The sequence below is a fragment of the Lepidothrix coronata genome, unplaced genomic scaffold (assembly GCF_001604755.1).
Source record: "Lepidothrix coronata isolate B3197 unplaced genomic scaffold, Lepidothrix_coronata-1.0 Scaffold8, whole genome shotgun sequence".
NCBI lineage: Eukaryota > Metazoa > Chordata > Aves > Passeriformes > Pipridae > Lepidothrix > Lepidothrix coronata.
This window is the reverse complement of record NW_016690188.1, coordinates 6,559,209-6,572,490: the sequence shown is the minus strand read 5'-3', so window position 1 is coordinate 6,572,490 and position 13,282 is coordinate 6,559,209. Positions and strand designations below refer to the sequence as shown.

Genomic DNA, 13,282 nt, shown 5'->3' with positions numbered 1-13,282 from the left:
GATTCAGGTGAGACTTCACAGAATATACTTGTATGCTCTTTTTGAAACTATGTTGCTGCATCTGGCAAAGCTTATTGCAGGATTTGTCCTATTTACTGACAGACAGTCCAAGATGAGTTATATTATCTTTTAAGCATTATCAGGATAACTGTAAACTCAGCTTATCAATTTGTATAAAAAGCAGACACGTGTGCAAATTAACTAATAACAGAAGTAATCTAGGCATATAGAAGTGTTGTAGCAATCACTGAAATATCTAAGCCTTTACAGAAGTTTTGCTTTAAAAGGAAACTGCAAACTGATGCACAGAGATTCAGCTAGATAAGATCCATTAGAGTTAATTGGCATCCTCTAGCTAACGTCCCATGAGCCATTGCAAAAAACTTTCTTTTAATTCAAAGGACAAACAGAGAATTCAGAATTGAAGGAAACATTATGCCTTCAACCTGATCTGACACTCTGCCCTTTAACAGACTACAGCTCTGGAAGAAGCCTAAAATAAAAATAAGCCTCGGTCAACAAAATGCATTTCAAATCTTCCTAGTATGTTTTGCAACTAAGACATACACAGTAAATCCTGGCCTAGTAACTTGGTGGAAACAGAGTCCAGTGGCACCACAGCTCACCACAAACAAGTGTACTTTATGTTACTCATATAAAGGCAATGTAAGAAGAGTACAATTTAATCTAACAAGGCTAACTAAAGCTGTACATTTTCTTCACAGAGAAGGAATGAAGAAAAAGGGATCAACCAAAAAAAAAATTGTAAGTGGTTTACACTGGTGAACAGCTGAATAAAGGAACACTTCATCTGCATTCAGGAGAGGAGGGGAATAGCAAGAAAATGGCAGTGTTTAGTTACTACCCCTCAAACCACAGAGCATCTCCTTGCATATATTGTTTTTATAAGTGTCCATGCTAAAGAAACACAGTAATATAAAAGAGTCAGATTTAACCTTGCACGTAGAAAAAAAAATAATCTTCGGCATCTTCTGGCACCTGCAATACAGCACTGACTACATGAGACAAAATATACTGCAAATGTTTCTGCCGATTGGATTTTTTATTATTTTCTTATCCATTGTATCACAATTATTCCAGTAATCTTTGCAGTTTGTTCACCCCAGAAGGAAAATTCAAGTTTTCACACTAAGCATTTGATTGTGATTGCTATTCAAAGTCAAATTCCAAGAGTGGGGCTTTTTTTGTGTGATTTAGGGGTGTGTGGTTGGTTGGTTTGTGGTTGTGTTTTTTTTCTTTTTACATTTTCCAGCATTTCTTCACAATAACCATTATTTGGAACAACATCTCAGGCTTACCCCCTCACTCTACAGTCTTGAATCACACCAAAGTTTTCAGCAGCAACAGTAGGAAGAAGAAAAACCTATTAATATTTAGATAGCATTGTCATTTGGGGTTTTTTTCCAGGATATTTGTAACCAATCAGTTACTTTTACATATTATTTATAACACAGGATTCATTCTATTCTCTCTGTGCTTCCCTTCAGGTGGGAAGAATCCCACCAGCTAACGTGCAGTATCACCATACTGAACAATATACCCTCAGAGAAAGACACCTGGAGTGGTTTGCACATGCTCCCTAAGGGCTGAAGCTCTTTTTGTACGTTAAGATAAACAGCATAACTATGTAATTAAGTCAGAGATCCTTTGAAATACAGAGCTCAGGTTTTCAAAGCGCAAGGTCAGTGCGTGACCTTGAGAGACCACCTAATCCTGGGCAGCCCAGCCCTGTCAGCACTAGTGCTCGATGTTCACTGAGACCCTCCTTGTAGGAAATGTTGATACAGCAATTCCAAAAGCTAAACTGCTGACACAAGAGAAAGGTATGATACACACTGTTGTTGTGCAGATATGGATACAGCATTTCATGTTTAAGCCGCAGGACACACACAGATGAAGCGGGAAGAGTCCAGAAGCTAGAACAGTACGAGATAATTCCTATTCATCTTTGCAGAGAAAAAGGAGGGAGGCTTCCCACAGACCACCCATGGTTGACCGGTCAACCCATGGACCCCAGGGATACAATCCAGACTCCCACCATACCCTTATCCCCCGCCCCCAGAAGGCAAGATCAGGAACAGTGAGTAAGAAAGGAATGTTTCAGCATCCCTAGGCTGTCTTCTCCAACACCTAATTTTTCTTAAGACTGTACAGCCTTTTTAATTCTTAACCTGTGAAAAGGAAAATAATTGACTGTTTTCTGTAGACAAGCTTTAAGGGCACCAGAGACTCTTCTTTCCTTCTATCTGCAAGACCAAGTCATTCTTGCTGCTTTCATTTCAGTGCTACTTGGTTTGCTTACATCTCTCAAAAAGCTACAGTCAGGTGAGGCTTCACCAGCATTTAGGTTTTTCTCTCTATTGAGAAAAATGCCTCTCTTGATACAGTCCCCAAAATAGTTTACCATTTTACCATCCTATCACTTTTCAGACGTGTAACTTGTGACTTGATAACACAAGTCTGTCTATCCTGTTTCTCAAATTTATCAAGATCATTTTCAATTCTGAGCATGTCCTTTAAAGCATCTACAACTGCTCCCAGCTTAGCATTAATAAAAATTCAGATGGTTTAATTAGTTTTAAGACCTCCCTCGCTTACTTAACATACATATTTTTATATGAAGATGACTGATGTCAGATTTATCAAATTCAAAACAAATTTATCTTGACTACTGAATATCATTTATTATCTATATTAGAGGGAGAAAATATAAATCAGTGAAAACACAACATGCTTACATTAACATTTATGCACCAATAAAACTGAAACCCCACATTACTACTAAACACAGCTGGAGATTATCACAAACAGCCTCTTCAGGTTTTAGCCTCCACATCAAATTATTTTAAAACCACATAGTACAAAATTGACAGTCTAAATGCTTGAGTTTTTTAAGTGATGAAATCCATTAAAAATGTTTTAGAGCATGTTCCAGCACACTGAGGATCTCCGTACACAGTTTAAACACATTCTAAAGCCATCAAAAGTTCTAAGAGTTCTGAAACTTCAACTAATTTTCAGATATTTCCTTTGCCATCTTATTCTACAAGTTAATGCTTTAGATGATAATGGTAACTTCAGAATTATTCAGACACTTACCACAGTTCACATCTTATTGTTTATGCTCCTCTATTGTGAAAGGCCACCAGATTCAGAAACTTTTATTATGACTAATCATAATCAAATAATGACATATTACCTTTTAGATGTCTGTGTAAAGCAATGACTTACAAGCTTTTAAAAATATCCAAAACATATCAGAGTAACTTTGAATTTTAAAACAACTCCTTCACATGCTGTACCCTACCACACTTCTTCACAATGAAAGAATTGTGACAGGTCCTTACACCGAAGCCTGAGTATTTTACAGCACTTTGCAGACCAGATTCAGTCTTCTGTCAACAACAGCATAAGACTCCAGAATATGCTTCTAGAAATCATCTTCTCTCTTGCTATTTTTGTAGCTTAAATATATCCATAAAATAGTTAATGTGCTTAGGAGTATTATCCTTCTTGTTCTGCTCTCACCAACTAATGAGATTAGTTGTGTGTTCATGTGTGTGTGTTCCTTTTTTCTCTTAATACATACAAATTGCTTTATGTCGCTTTAGACAATAGTGTTTTATTTTCCACATACTCAACTGAATATACTCAACTGAATCCTCTTTAAGGATTCATTTTCCAATATTCCCTTTCTTCTGGCCTTTCTTAAACTAGGCTTGAGCTCCAACAGTAGAGACTACCTGATTTGATGGAAACATTCTACATGGAGCTACAGATTTCTTCTGTAAGGATAGCTCTGTCAGATCTAACAAGCCACAAAGAAAATTAGGAATCACAATTAAAAAGAGGTAAGTCAAGTACACTTAAAGTGCAATCCAACTGAATTGATGAGTCTTTTCTGTACCACAACCTTTTAGAAGGAAAAGTGATAAAGACCACAAGTAATTGAGAATTACCACATTTGCAGATCATCCAAATGCAAATTCACCAAATTTGGTCCCATAGGACCTGATCCTCCTCTAACTACGTGTAGGCAGCTAGAGATGCTAATTGCCTTTTTTGACTTTCTTGTCCATCAGTGTACCCATGCCTTACTGCACACAGGCACCCAGGCAGCAGCTCCTTAGGTTACCAGTTATTCTCTGATCATACCACACAGAAACAATTGTTGTATTCTGCATTCTGTGATGAAGGAAAAAAAATCCAGTTTCGAAAAGCTCTATGTTATTGCACATAACGCTTTGAATTTGAGCAAAAATATGACAGGGAAAATGTTAGCTCCCTACTTTGTCTGTAGTTTATTACCCCTTACACATGAAGACACTTAAGTCTATTTCTCTATCAAAACCTGTCTTGTATTTTGACTGCCAAAAAACACATGCATTTGCTCAGTATTTGCAAGTAGAACTACTGCTACAAATAAATTAATCTTTTTAGAATACTTCAGCAGATGGTTCTCCATCCTTTGAAGAAGTTGTGTAATTGAATCTGACTGCTTGTAAAAGCAAGAACCAACATCACTGAAAGAGTGGGAGAGCAAATGTAGTTTTTTACCCTTTAAGCAGCTCTGCCAATAAACTAATACCGGCCTTCAATTCTCATCCTACAGTCCAGAACTCAATTTTTCTTAAGCACAACTACTGGTCTCCTACGTTACAGGTAATTCTTAAGGGCAAATGAAATCCAGAAAAAAAACCTGAAGTTTTAATTGGTTTTGAACTTGTTGGACCAGGTACCTACATGTCAGTCAAAGGTGAAAATCAAGGACATTGATTAATTATTCAACCAATCCTAGATGGGTATTGCTAAAGATGTACTCATTGGAAAAAAAGGCCAGCCACAACCACGTGGTTTGTGGCTATCTTGCTCCCAGCTACAACATCAATTACATACCTTTTAATTCTGTAACTCAGCAGTATATAAGCACAAACTCAAATCATCGCACCCTGCCTGGTTCTTTTCCTAAAAATTTAAGAGGATGCAGATGAACAATAAAAAAAAAGCAGAATAGAGGGTAAGGCAGAGAAAGCACAACTGCTATCACTTTATGTACAGGAACAGACAGTTTTAGCAGTTACAGAAGAATGAGCCTCCAACTCCCTAAAAAGAAGAGTTACAGATATTAGTACAGATGCTCAGTGAAAGACATTTCAAATAAATTAGCACCATTTCTAATTTAGTTCATTAGCTGAAGGATGTCCATTATTTGGCTAAGTACCAAATTAAGTTACAAACTTTTTTCTAAAAATTCTATGACATTTCAATTCAAATTAGGATGTTGTCAAACTCGCACTATTTGAAGGCTCTCATGAAAGAATCCTATTTAGATCTGTATTGCAAGCTAATGACATCAGTGCCAGCAGTGCAGCAATCTGCTGCACCCACAGGAGAAAGGAAGCACTCCCACCCTGCCATCTCTCTCAGCTGACACACAAGAACTCCCTATATCTAAAAGGAGCCATATTCCTTCCTCAAAAACCAAACCAAAAAAAGATAAACCAAAAAGCCAAAACCCCCAAACCCAACAGAACTGACAGAGAGGCTGGAGAGCAGTAAACAAACAAGCAAACAAAAAAACAAAACAAAAAAAACCAAACCAAAACAAAACAAAAAAAAAAGAAAAAAGAAAAAAGCCTTACATACTCTCAAGTCTTATCTCACAGTTCTCTCCAGCCTGGTCAGGACAAATCTCCTTCCTCTTCCCCTAGCAATGCTGCACACCCCTTCTGCATTCTGTATCAGCCTGTACACAATCCTAAAATCTGCTTCGACCCCTGATGACAAAACATCGTGGAGCACATCAGGTGTGATCACATCTGCATCTTTTCTTTCACCCATTTAAAAGCCACCACACAGTACAATAGGGAATCATGTGAGGATCCTCAACATTAATGATAACTATCACTTGCATAAGGAATACATTGCCAGTTTCCCAGTAATAGTCAATTACGGGCTACACTTGTGAAACCAGAAAGAAAAACCCACCAAAGTAGAGGAAAATATAAATAGTGGTATCTCAGCTTCTGACTAAAGGTTGCATAGAAGCTTGAAAAGGACAAGGCACTGTACCTGATCAGCACACTATACAGTAGACATTCATGCTCTTCATTTTTGTCTTCACCTAACAATCACTGATTTTCAAAAGCTTTATTTTAGTTATTGTGGACTTATGAGGATGACTGAGATATAAACCATCTTTTTGAAGATCTACCCATACACTGTCAGATTCTCCCAGACTATGATCAGTCTCTGACTGTGCCACAAAATTATCTTCTGCGTTAATGCAATGGCTTAACAAGAACTGTGCTAAACACTGAATTTTGTCCTTTTATGAGATGAGGTAAGACAAAAGACAGAACTCCTTACACCACAAGCATACACACATCTTACCTGCTGTCAGCCTCAATGAAGGAATTATGCTTTGTATCTATTCTAAATGCAAGCATTCCTAAACCTCCTCCCATGCCTTAACAGAAACTGTAATACGGAAACAGGAATAAACTGGCAATATGGCAAGTATCACTGTCAACAAGGTACTTCCTTTATGGACAAGCCATGCAGCTACACATATTAGAGGAAAGAGTGCTTTTGTTTCGTTCCTAAGTTGACAGAGATCCACTCTGGTGTTGTTTAACATTGTGCAGGAAAAAGTAATAGTTACGAGTTCCAGTAAATTAAGTTTTGCCAAGGCAGATGATCCTTCCTTCCTATGCTATGGAACAATCATTATTTCAACACATGGGCTGAGCAATGACCACGTATAGCATGATAGCTTTTGTTTCNTTAATAAAACAAACTGCAAGTTTATTAAGTTGGCAAAGCTGACTTGTCCATGTTTAGGCTCTGACTTGGTTATGAACAAGCACAGTACAGAATCTACCATACATGAGAGCCCTTTAATAAAAGGATATGGCCCACAGGGAAGGGGATTCCCAGACACAGAACAAGACTCTAGGTTGTTAAAATGAACCACATTTCCATATTGAAGATAAGCCCATGCCTGACTGTAGTAAACATGCACAAGCCACAGTTTGGCTCCCCGAGGAAGGGTTTCATGATTCCCAACAAGATCTCTGACAAAGAACTCAACCCCCCTCCCCAACAAATAAAAAACACTGAACAGAAAGGGCCAATACATAGGGGGGAAAAAACATACCACCTGCATCACATACTACAAAGAAAAAGTTGCACAAAAGAGGCAGGTCTGTTCATTAACTTGCGTATTTTAATTCAGAAAACCTTCTTCCAAAGGAGGGGAAAGGGGCAGGAGGTTGCAGATTTTCCATATTCAGTTAACAGAGCAGCAAACTCCCTCCCTTTGTCCCTCCCCTACAACTACTAGCTTCACACATCTGCATTGTTACCTTCACTTTTTCTCTTCTCAGGCAGCAGAAAAGACAATTTTCATCAAAAGACCAATCAGAAACACCTTCAGGCTCACAGTCTGTAAATCAGAAGAATAGCAAATTACTTCATATTCATAAACCACGACACAACTGGAGCCAAAAGAGAAATGCTGAATTAAATACCTGTTTCACAACATTCTTGCCTGCATTCTGAGGATGCAGGCTTCATATCGGCCATTTTTCTAAGTCCCCAGATTACCAAACTGTATACATTTTATCATTGCACAACAAATCTGTTTTTCCCAGCACTGCCAAATACACTCCCAGCTACATAAAGATGAACGCACACTCATTAGTAATTTTAGCCAATATGAAACTAACTGTGAGCACTGCCTGGGGGAGGGGGAAAAAAAGCACAAATCACCACGGTAACACACATTTTCTAGAGGCAGAGCTGGGGCTGCTTCTGTCATTAGAAATGCAGAACAAGATACAAACATAGAGATTGAATACCTTTAAACAAACTGAGATCTTTTAATAATCCAGGTCCAAACAGGCCTTCTAGAATACTTTCAAACCCTAAAAGCAAATAAAAGAATTGTTAGCTTTCTAGATTAAGTACGTCACTACAATATTCACAATAGCAGTTCTATATTTATCTGTTCCAAGAACAGAGCTCAACGTGCTTTCTCTAAGTATTACAAGATACATGGGTCAATTGTGATGACTGAACTACTGACAAACCATAGCACAGTGTCCACCGACTCCTGTACTTCTGTAAATAGCTAGGTTAAAAACGAAGAACATTATGACATTGAAATAAACCATTTTGAAAAGAACACAAAAAACTATATGTTCTACAACATGACCAGTTAATTTCCACACAAAAATACTCTCATTTTTTAAGTCTCCAAACTGAAATAAGGTATGTTTTACCAGTTAAAAAAAATACATTCTTCCATCTCAGTGGTATTCAGTTACTTTTCTGAATTTCAGCAAACATTAAAATCAGTGTTTCCTGAGGAGTCACAAGTTTGAGGAGAGAAAATTAAAAGGAAAGGGATTCAGCATTGCCATGTCACTAAGGAACGAAATTCCAATCGCAGATCTGCATCTAAGACACGCACAGTCCAATTTACTTCAATGCCAAGATTTATGCCTCACATAAAATACAAGTAACCAATTCGAGTTTATTCCAAAAGAGGAAACCTTCACCAAAATTACTGCCATTATTGGGAAATGTTAAATCAATATTACACTAAACCCCTGCTGGCAGTAAAAAAAGCTACAGAGCTATTAACTACCCAATGCTGTGAGAACAGAGGTTAGCAGAGTGAATATGAAAAGTACAAAGACTACTTCAAGGGGGACAGACAAATTTCACCTGCTTATAAAAATGTATTCACAATATGACCAGTACAACTTACTATATTCCCCCCCTTAATAATTTTGCTTTGTAGGTTTAATAGAGGTTTGGGGGCTCCTAGCTTCTCCTACTTGTCTGGGTCTTTGAGGGGCAGAAGAAGCAGCAGGAAAAAAAACCTAAGAAACAAAAACATGATTTTAAATTTAAAGAAATTTGCATGGGTGAATTGGGGACAAACTATCTGAAATAGCTATTTTTAAGAAATCAGTCAAAATCTAGACGATCACATACTATGAAGGGAATCAGTTATTACATTGTAGAAGAGCAGTAATTCTAAAATAATTCTGACTTCATCCAGATCTAATATCAAAGTTATGTTTTGCACAGCAGTCTTGAAAAATAAAGGACAAATAGCGTTGCACCCCTCTGGGTGTCAGCGAGTGTCAGTGCACCAACACCACCAGCTGTCAGATGCAGGATCCTACAGAATCTGCAGTCTGCAACATGACTTAGATGGCCAAAGCATTGCTGGGGTACAAGACCATCCACGATCTAACAGCTGTCAGAGCCTGACACTAAAAATCTAATCTCAGAGAGGACCGAGTGGAGAACAACAAAAAAAAAAAAAAAAAAAAAAGAAAGGGGGAAAAAAAAAGAAATGGATTAAAAAAAAAAGAAAAAAAAGAGTGACAGTGAAATAGCATTTAAGAGTAAAGAGAAATAGGGAGAGATCAGAAAACAAGGTGGAAGAAGAAAAACTGGAAAAACATCCCATCCAACAGCACCTTGTCAGGCAGAGAAGTAGCACTGCCTCCAAAAAAAGCCAATTCAGGCTTCAGGAAGTGGCAGGAACAGTGGGAAAGGGCCGACCAACCTGACCTAGAAGAAAAATAGGAGAATCAGGGTATTGACCCATAGGTTTATAACGCTGACTCTTTTATGGGTAGTGACCCCTCAGAATTTGACTCTGAAATGAAACCTTAAGGAAAACAGCTAATCAACCTCATTCTTAATCTTTTTGTTTAAAAACTTACATTTATATATATATATATATGTATAAATAAATCAAAAGATCTCAGAAATTTACCCAAACTCATCAATCTTAAAATAGTAACTGCCAGTGACTCATTGCCCCACAGTTTGCCATGCATGCAATTGCACACTGAAGTCCCTGCCAAGTTTTACAGCCTGGATATTGTACGATCGTAGTTTGCTAGCCCACTGTTCTGAGTGATGCTAATGCCACTCGGGTTTTATTAATATTAAATATTGGATTTAGCAGTTGCATAGCAACAGCAGAACATCTTATGTGCAATGTTTGACATTAAAAAAGGCAAATAAGGGATGTATGAATGTATTCAAAAATTATACTAAAGACTGGTAAAACTGCCATGAAGCTGAGCCCTATTCCCCCCAAATGCAAAGAGAAATGCAGCAAAGGCAGTATAAGCCCTGTGATGTCGTGTTCAGTCATTCAGGGCTCCAAAAGAGCAACTGTGTACAGTTAATCATGCAGAATACATTGAAAACAAAATCTTGAAAAAGGAGCTGCCTACTTTTTATAGTATTTTTTCTCTCCATTGTCACTGCTCTTAGAAGCTTGAAAAGAACATTTCTTTTCCCACCGATTGTCCTTTTCCATTTGGCAGATGATATTTTCCTGCATTTCAAATGGAACAGAAATTAACATGGCTGCCTCTGCTAAATTCCAGTTTCTATATTTTCATCATCTGTATTTCAGTGTCTGAGAGTTCACAGCAGCTGAACAGCAGGGCCAGTGGAAAAGTTGCAGGAATAACAGAAGAGAGAAAAAGAATGAAGATCCCAGTATTTTAGAAATCAGTATTATTTATATGTCAGATTAGATTTTCAATATTGGTAGTATTTAGATTTCTCAGATATGTTCTTCACAGTTAAAGCAGCCACAAATTTAAGTCTTACAAATACTACTGATCTTCACAATGAAAAACATCTTTTGGATGTTAGTGTAAGAATTTAGAAAAAAAAAAGTTTAATGTTTTAAAACATAAAACATTTATGAAGTGTAAAACAACTCTATGTCCCAGAAGACTCTCTAGGAAGTGAAGAATTAGAAAAAAAAAATAAATCCCAGAACAAACAAAGAAAACCCTTAGTACTGAAGCAAGGGTGGAATAACTTTTTAAATGCAGAGGTTGTTACACACTTACTCGTATTTCACAATTGTTAGCTCTGCAAGTAAAGCATTTCCTAAACCAACCTGTGACAAAAATCAGAATATGTATGTACCATTTTTATGCTAAGAGCAGCAAGCAAAGAAATCAAGACTAAAGAGAAGAAAAGAGTTGACTATGCAGTTTTCAGCATGGTCAAATTTCACTACTTTTGTCTCTGCATCTAAGCAGTTTTATTTTCATTTTTACCCATCTGTAATCAAATATTTTGTCCTAAATTTAAACTGTACTGGTAGTTTGATGGCTAATGGTTTAAGATAAGAATTTAACACACAACAGTTTAAGACAACAATTTAACACAACAGTTTAACTTAAGCTTTGCAAAAAAAAAAAAAAATCCAGTTAGATCCTGAAGTCATCTTTTCCCTTAAAACTGAGAGCACTTGTAATGATTAAGTAGCTACCAGGCTCCTTGAGATAACAGTATTAGAGAAGTCAATAGTCCAGGAGAGGACTTTCCTGGCTGATCTCTCGCAATGTGGATTAGCCAAAGACACATTCTCCACTATAAAAAACAAGAATGCGAGATCTTCAGAAGAAGACAGGGATGCATTTCTGGAGTGCCATTGACACAGAGCCCAGCATGTCAAACGCTGCTTTTTTTCACCTCAAGACAGCACAGTTCAAACATATCTTTGAATAATCACTGCACAATTCGGTCCTACATATGTACCTGGTCAAAGCAGTAAAGCTTGCCTTTAAGTTTGTGGCACAAATAATTTTGAGGGTAGTAAAAAGAGACAGGCAACAATTGGTCTGAATATATTATTACAGAAATTGTTAATAAATAAAAAAAAAATCAACATATCAAGGATGCTGAAGGGAGAAAATAAAAACCAACATAATGATTTTTCAACTCCTCACCCCTTTTCTGTGCATATTAATTTAATCTGTGAATATCAATTTGTAAACTAAACCTCAGTTGACCACATCAGTATCAGCCAGGGCAGCAGTTAAGTGAAGTAGGTCAGAAAATCAGAATATCCTGAGTTGAAAGGGACCCACATGGACCATCAAGTCCAACTGCATTGGACCAATTGCAACAGAAAATAAGACAAGTGATTCACCAGCATTTATTTATAATAAATAGTCACCTTAATACATTGTGATTTGCACATTAAAAGGACAACTTCAAAAAGTTGGAAATTGAGTCAAGTAACTTAAGGCATTAGTTGTCCAAATATTTTGTTTAAATTTCTTAACTATTTAAGAACTTATTAGGAACCATCAAAACCACGGGGAAAAAAATCTGACCTATTGAATGGAAAAAAATTAAAAAACAAAACCAAAAACAAACCACCAAAAAAGCAAAACCCAAACCTGCAATGTGACTAAGGGTAAAAGCACAAAGAGGAGACAAGAGGTTGGAAGATGCACAGGAAGATTCAGAGCAGAGGAGATAAACCAAATTTCAGAAATGTTACAAAGGTCAGAGAAGAGATGCACACAGCTTTAAAGTAAGCAAAGATAAGATCAAAAACAAGACACATGTAGATTGGGGTTTTTAGGTAATACAAATAAGAATATGGTAGTATATTAAGAAACATTCAACAGAGTGGCATACAATCATTCAACAAAATTTATCAAAGTAGTGTTAGTAACATTAACTTCTTAATATTCTATGGAGGTGTGTTGGGTTTTTTTCTGGGACTTACTCAAAGAGTAATTTCAGCAGTGTTTAATTCCAGAAAGTCCTGAAATATTGAGAAAGTCCCAATGGGCTTGAAAAAGAAAAAAATCATCCGTTTGAAATGTCAAAACGTTAAACAAATAAGTACCGGAATCTCAACTCGGTAAAGGTTTTCAAAACCAAGAATGGTTCAGAGGACTACTCAGGAACTAACAGAAAAAATGGTTTTGATCAACATGGGCTTACAAAAATTCCTATTAGATGTGCAGGAAACTAAAATTTTTATTAACAATAAGTATCATATAATATTTTACATTTTTTGGCTGGCACAACATATTTTGACTAAAACCAGACAGAAAAACACACCCCAAAAAATTAAAACAAACAAAACCAAAAAACCTCCAAAACAAACCTCAGTCAAATAAATATAAAACAGATTCAAAATCAATTAAGTGACAGCTCTTGAAATGTTTGTGTCAATGGGAAACTACTGCTAGCGAGGTCCATCAGGTACTGGCTCTTGGCCCTGTGCCATTTACCATTTTAGTCCTAGCTGGTGACTTGGAAGAAAGCAGTCACTAAATTTGCAGGAGCTACAAAGACAGGAAGAGCAGTAAGTAACAAAAGGCCCAGGTCACAGAGGCTGCTTACCAAAGCAAATGCAATTAAACACTACTTCGAAAGGGGGGCGGGGGGGGGAATG

General features: G+C 37.0%; 1 protein-coding gene across 5 annotated transcripts in view; it reads right to left on the bottom strand.

Annotated features, from left to right (window-relative positions):
* LOC108492059 (ligand-dependent corepressor) overlaps positions 1–13,282 on the bottom strand; it is an 88,382-nt gene that overhangs the window by 49,299 nt on the left and 25,801 nt on the right. For 4 of the 5 annotated variants that reach the window (XM_017803883.1, XM_017803887.1, XM_017803888.1 and 1 more), the window contains exons 2-3: positions 7,884–7,949; positions 7,389–7,468 (exon numbers count right to left, since the gene is read on the bottom strand). The exons of the other annotated variant lie outside the window; for it this stretch is intronic. In XM_017803883.1, the coding sequence (XP_017659372.1) occupies positions 7,389–7,468; positions 7,884–7,949 (146 nt within the window). The remainder of the gene's footprint in view (positions 1–7,388; positions 7,469–7,883; positions 7,950–13,282) is intronic. 5 annotated transcript variants of the gene reach the window in all.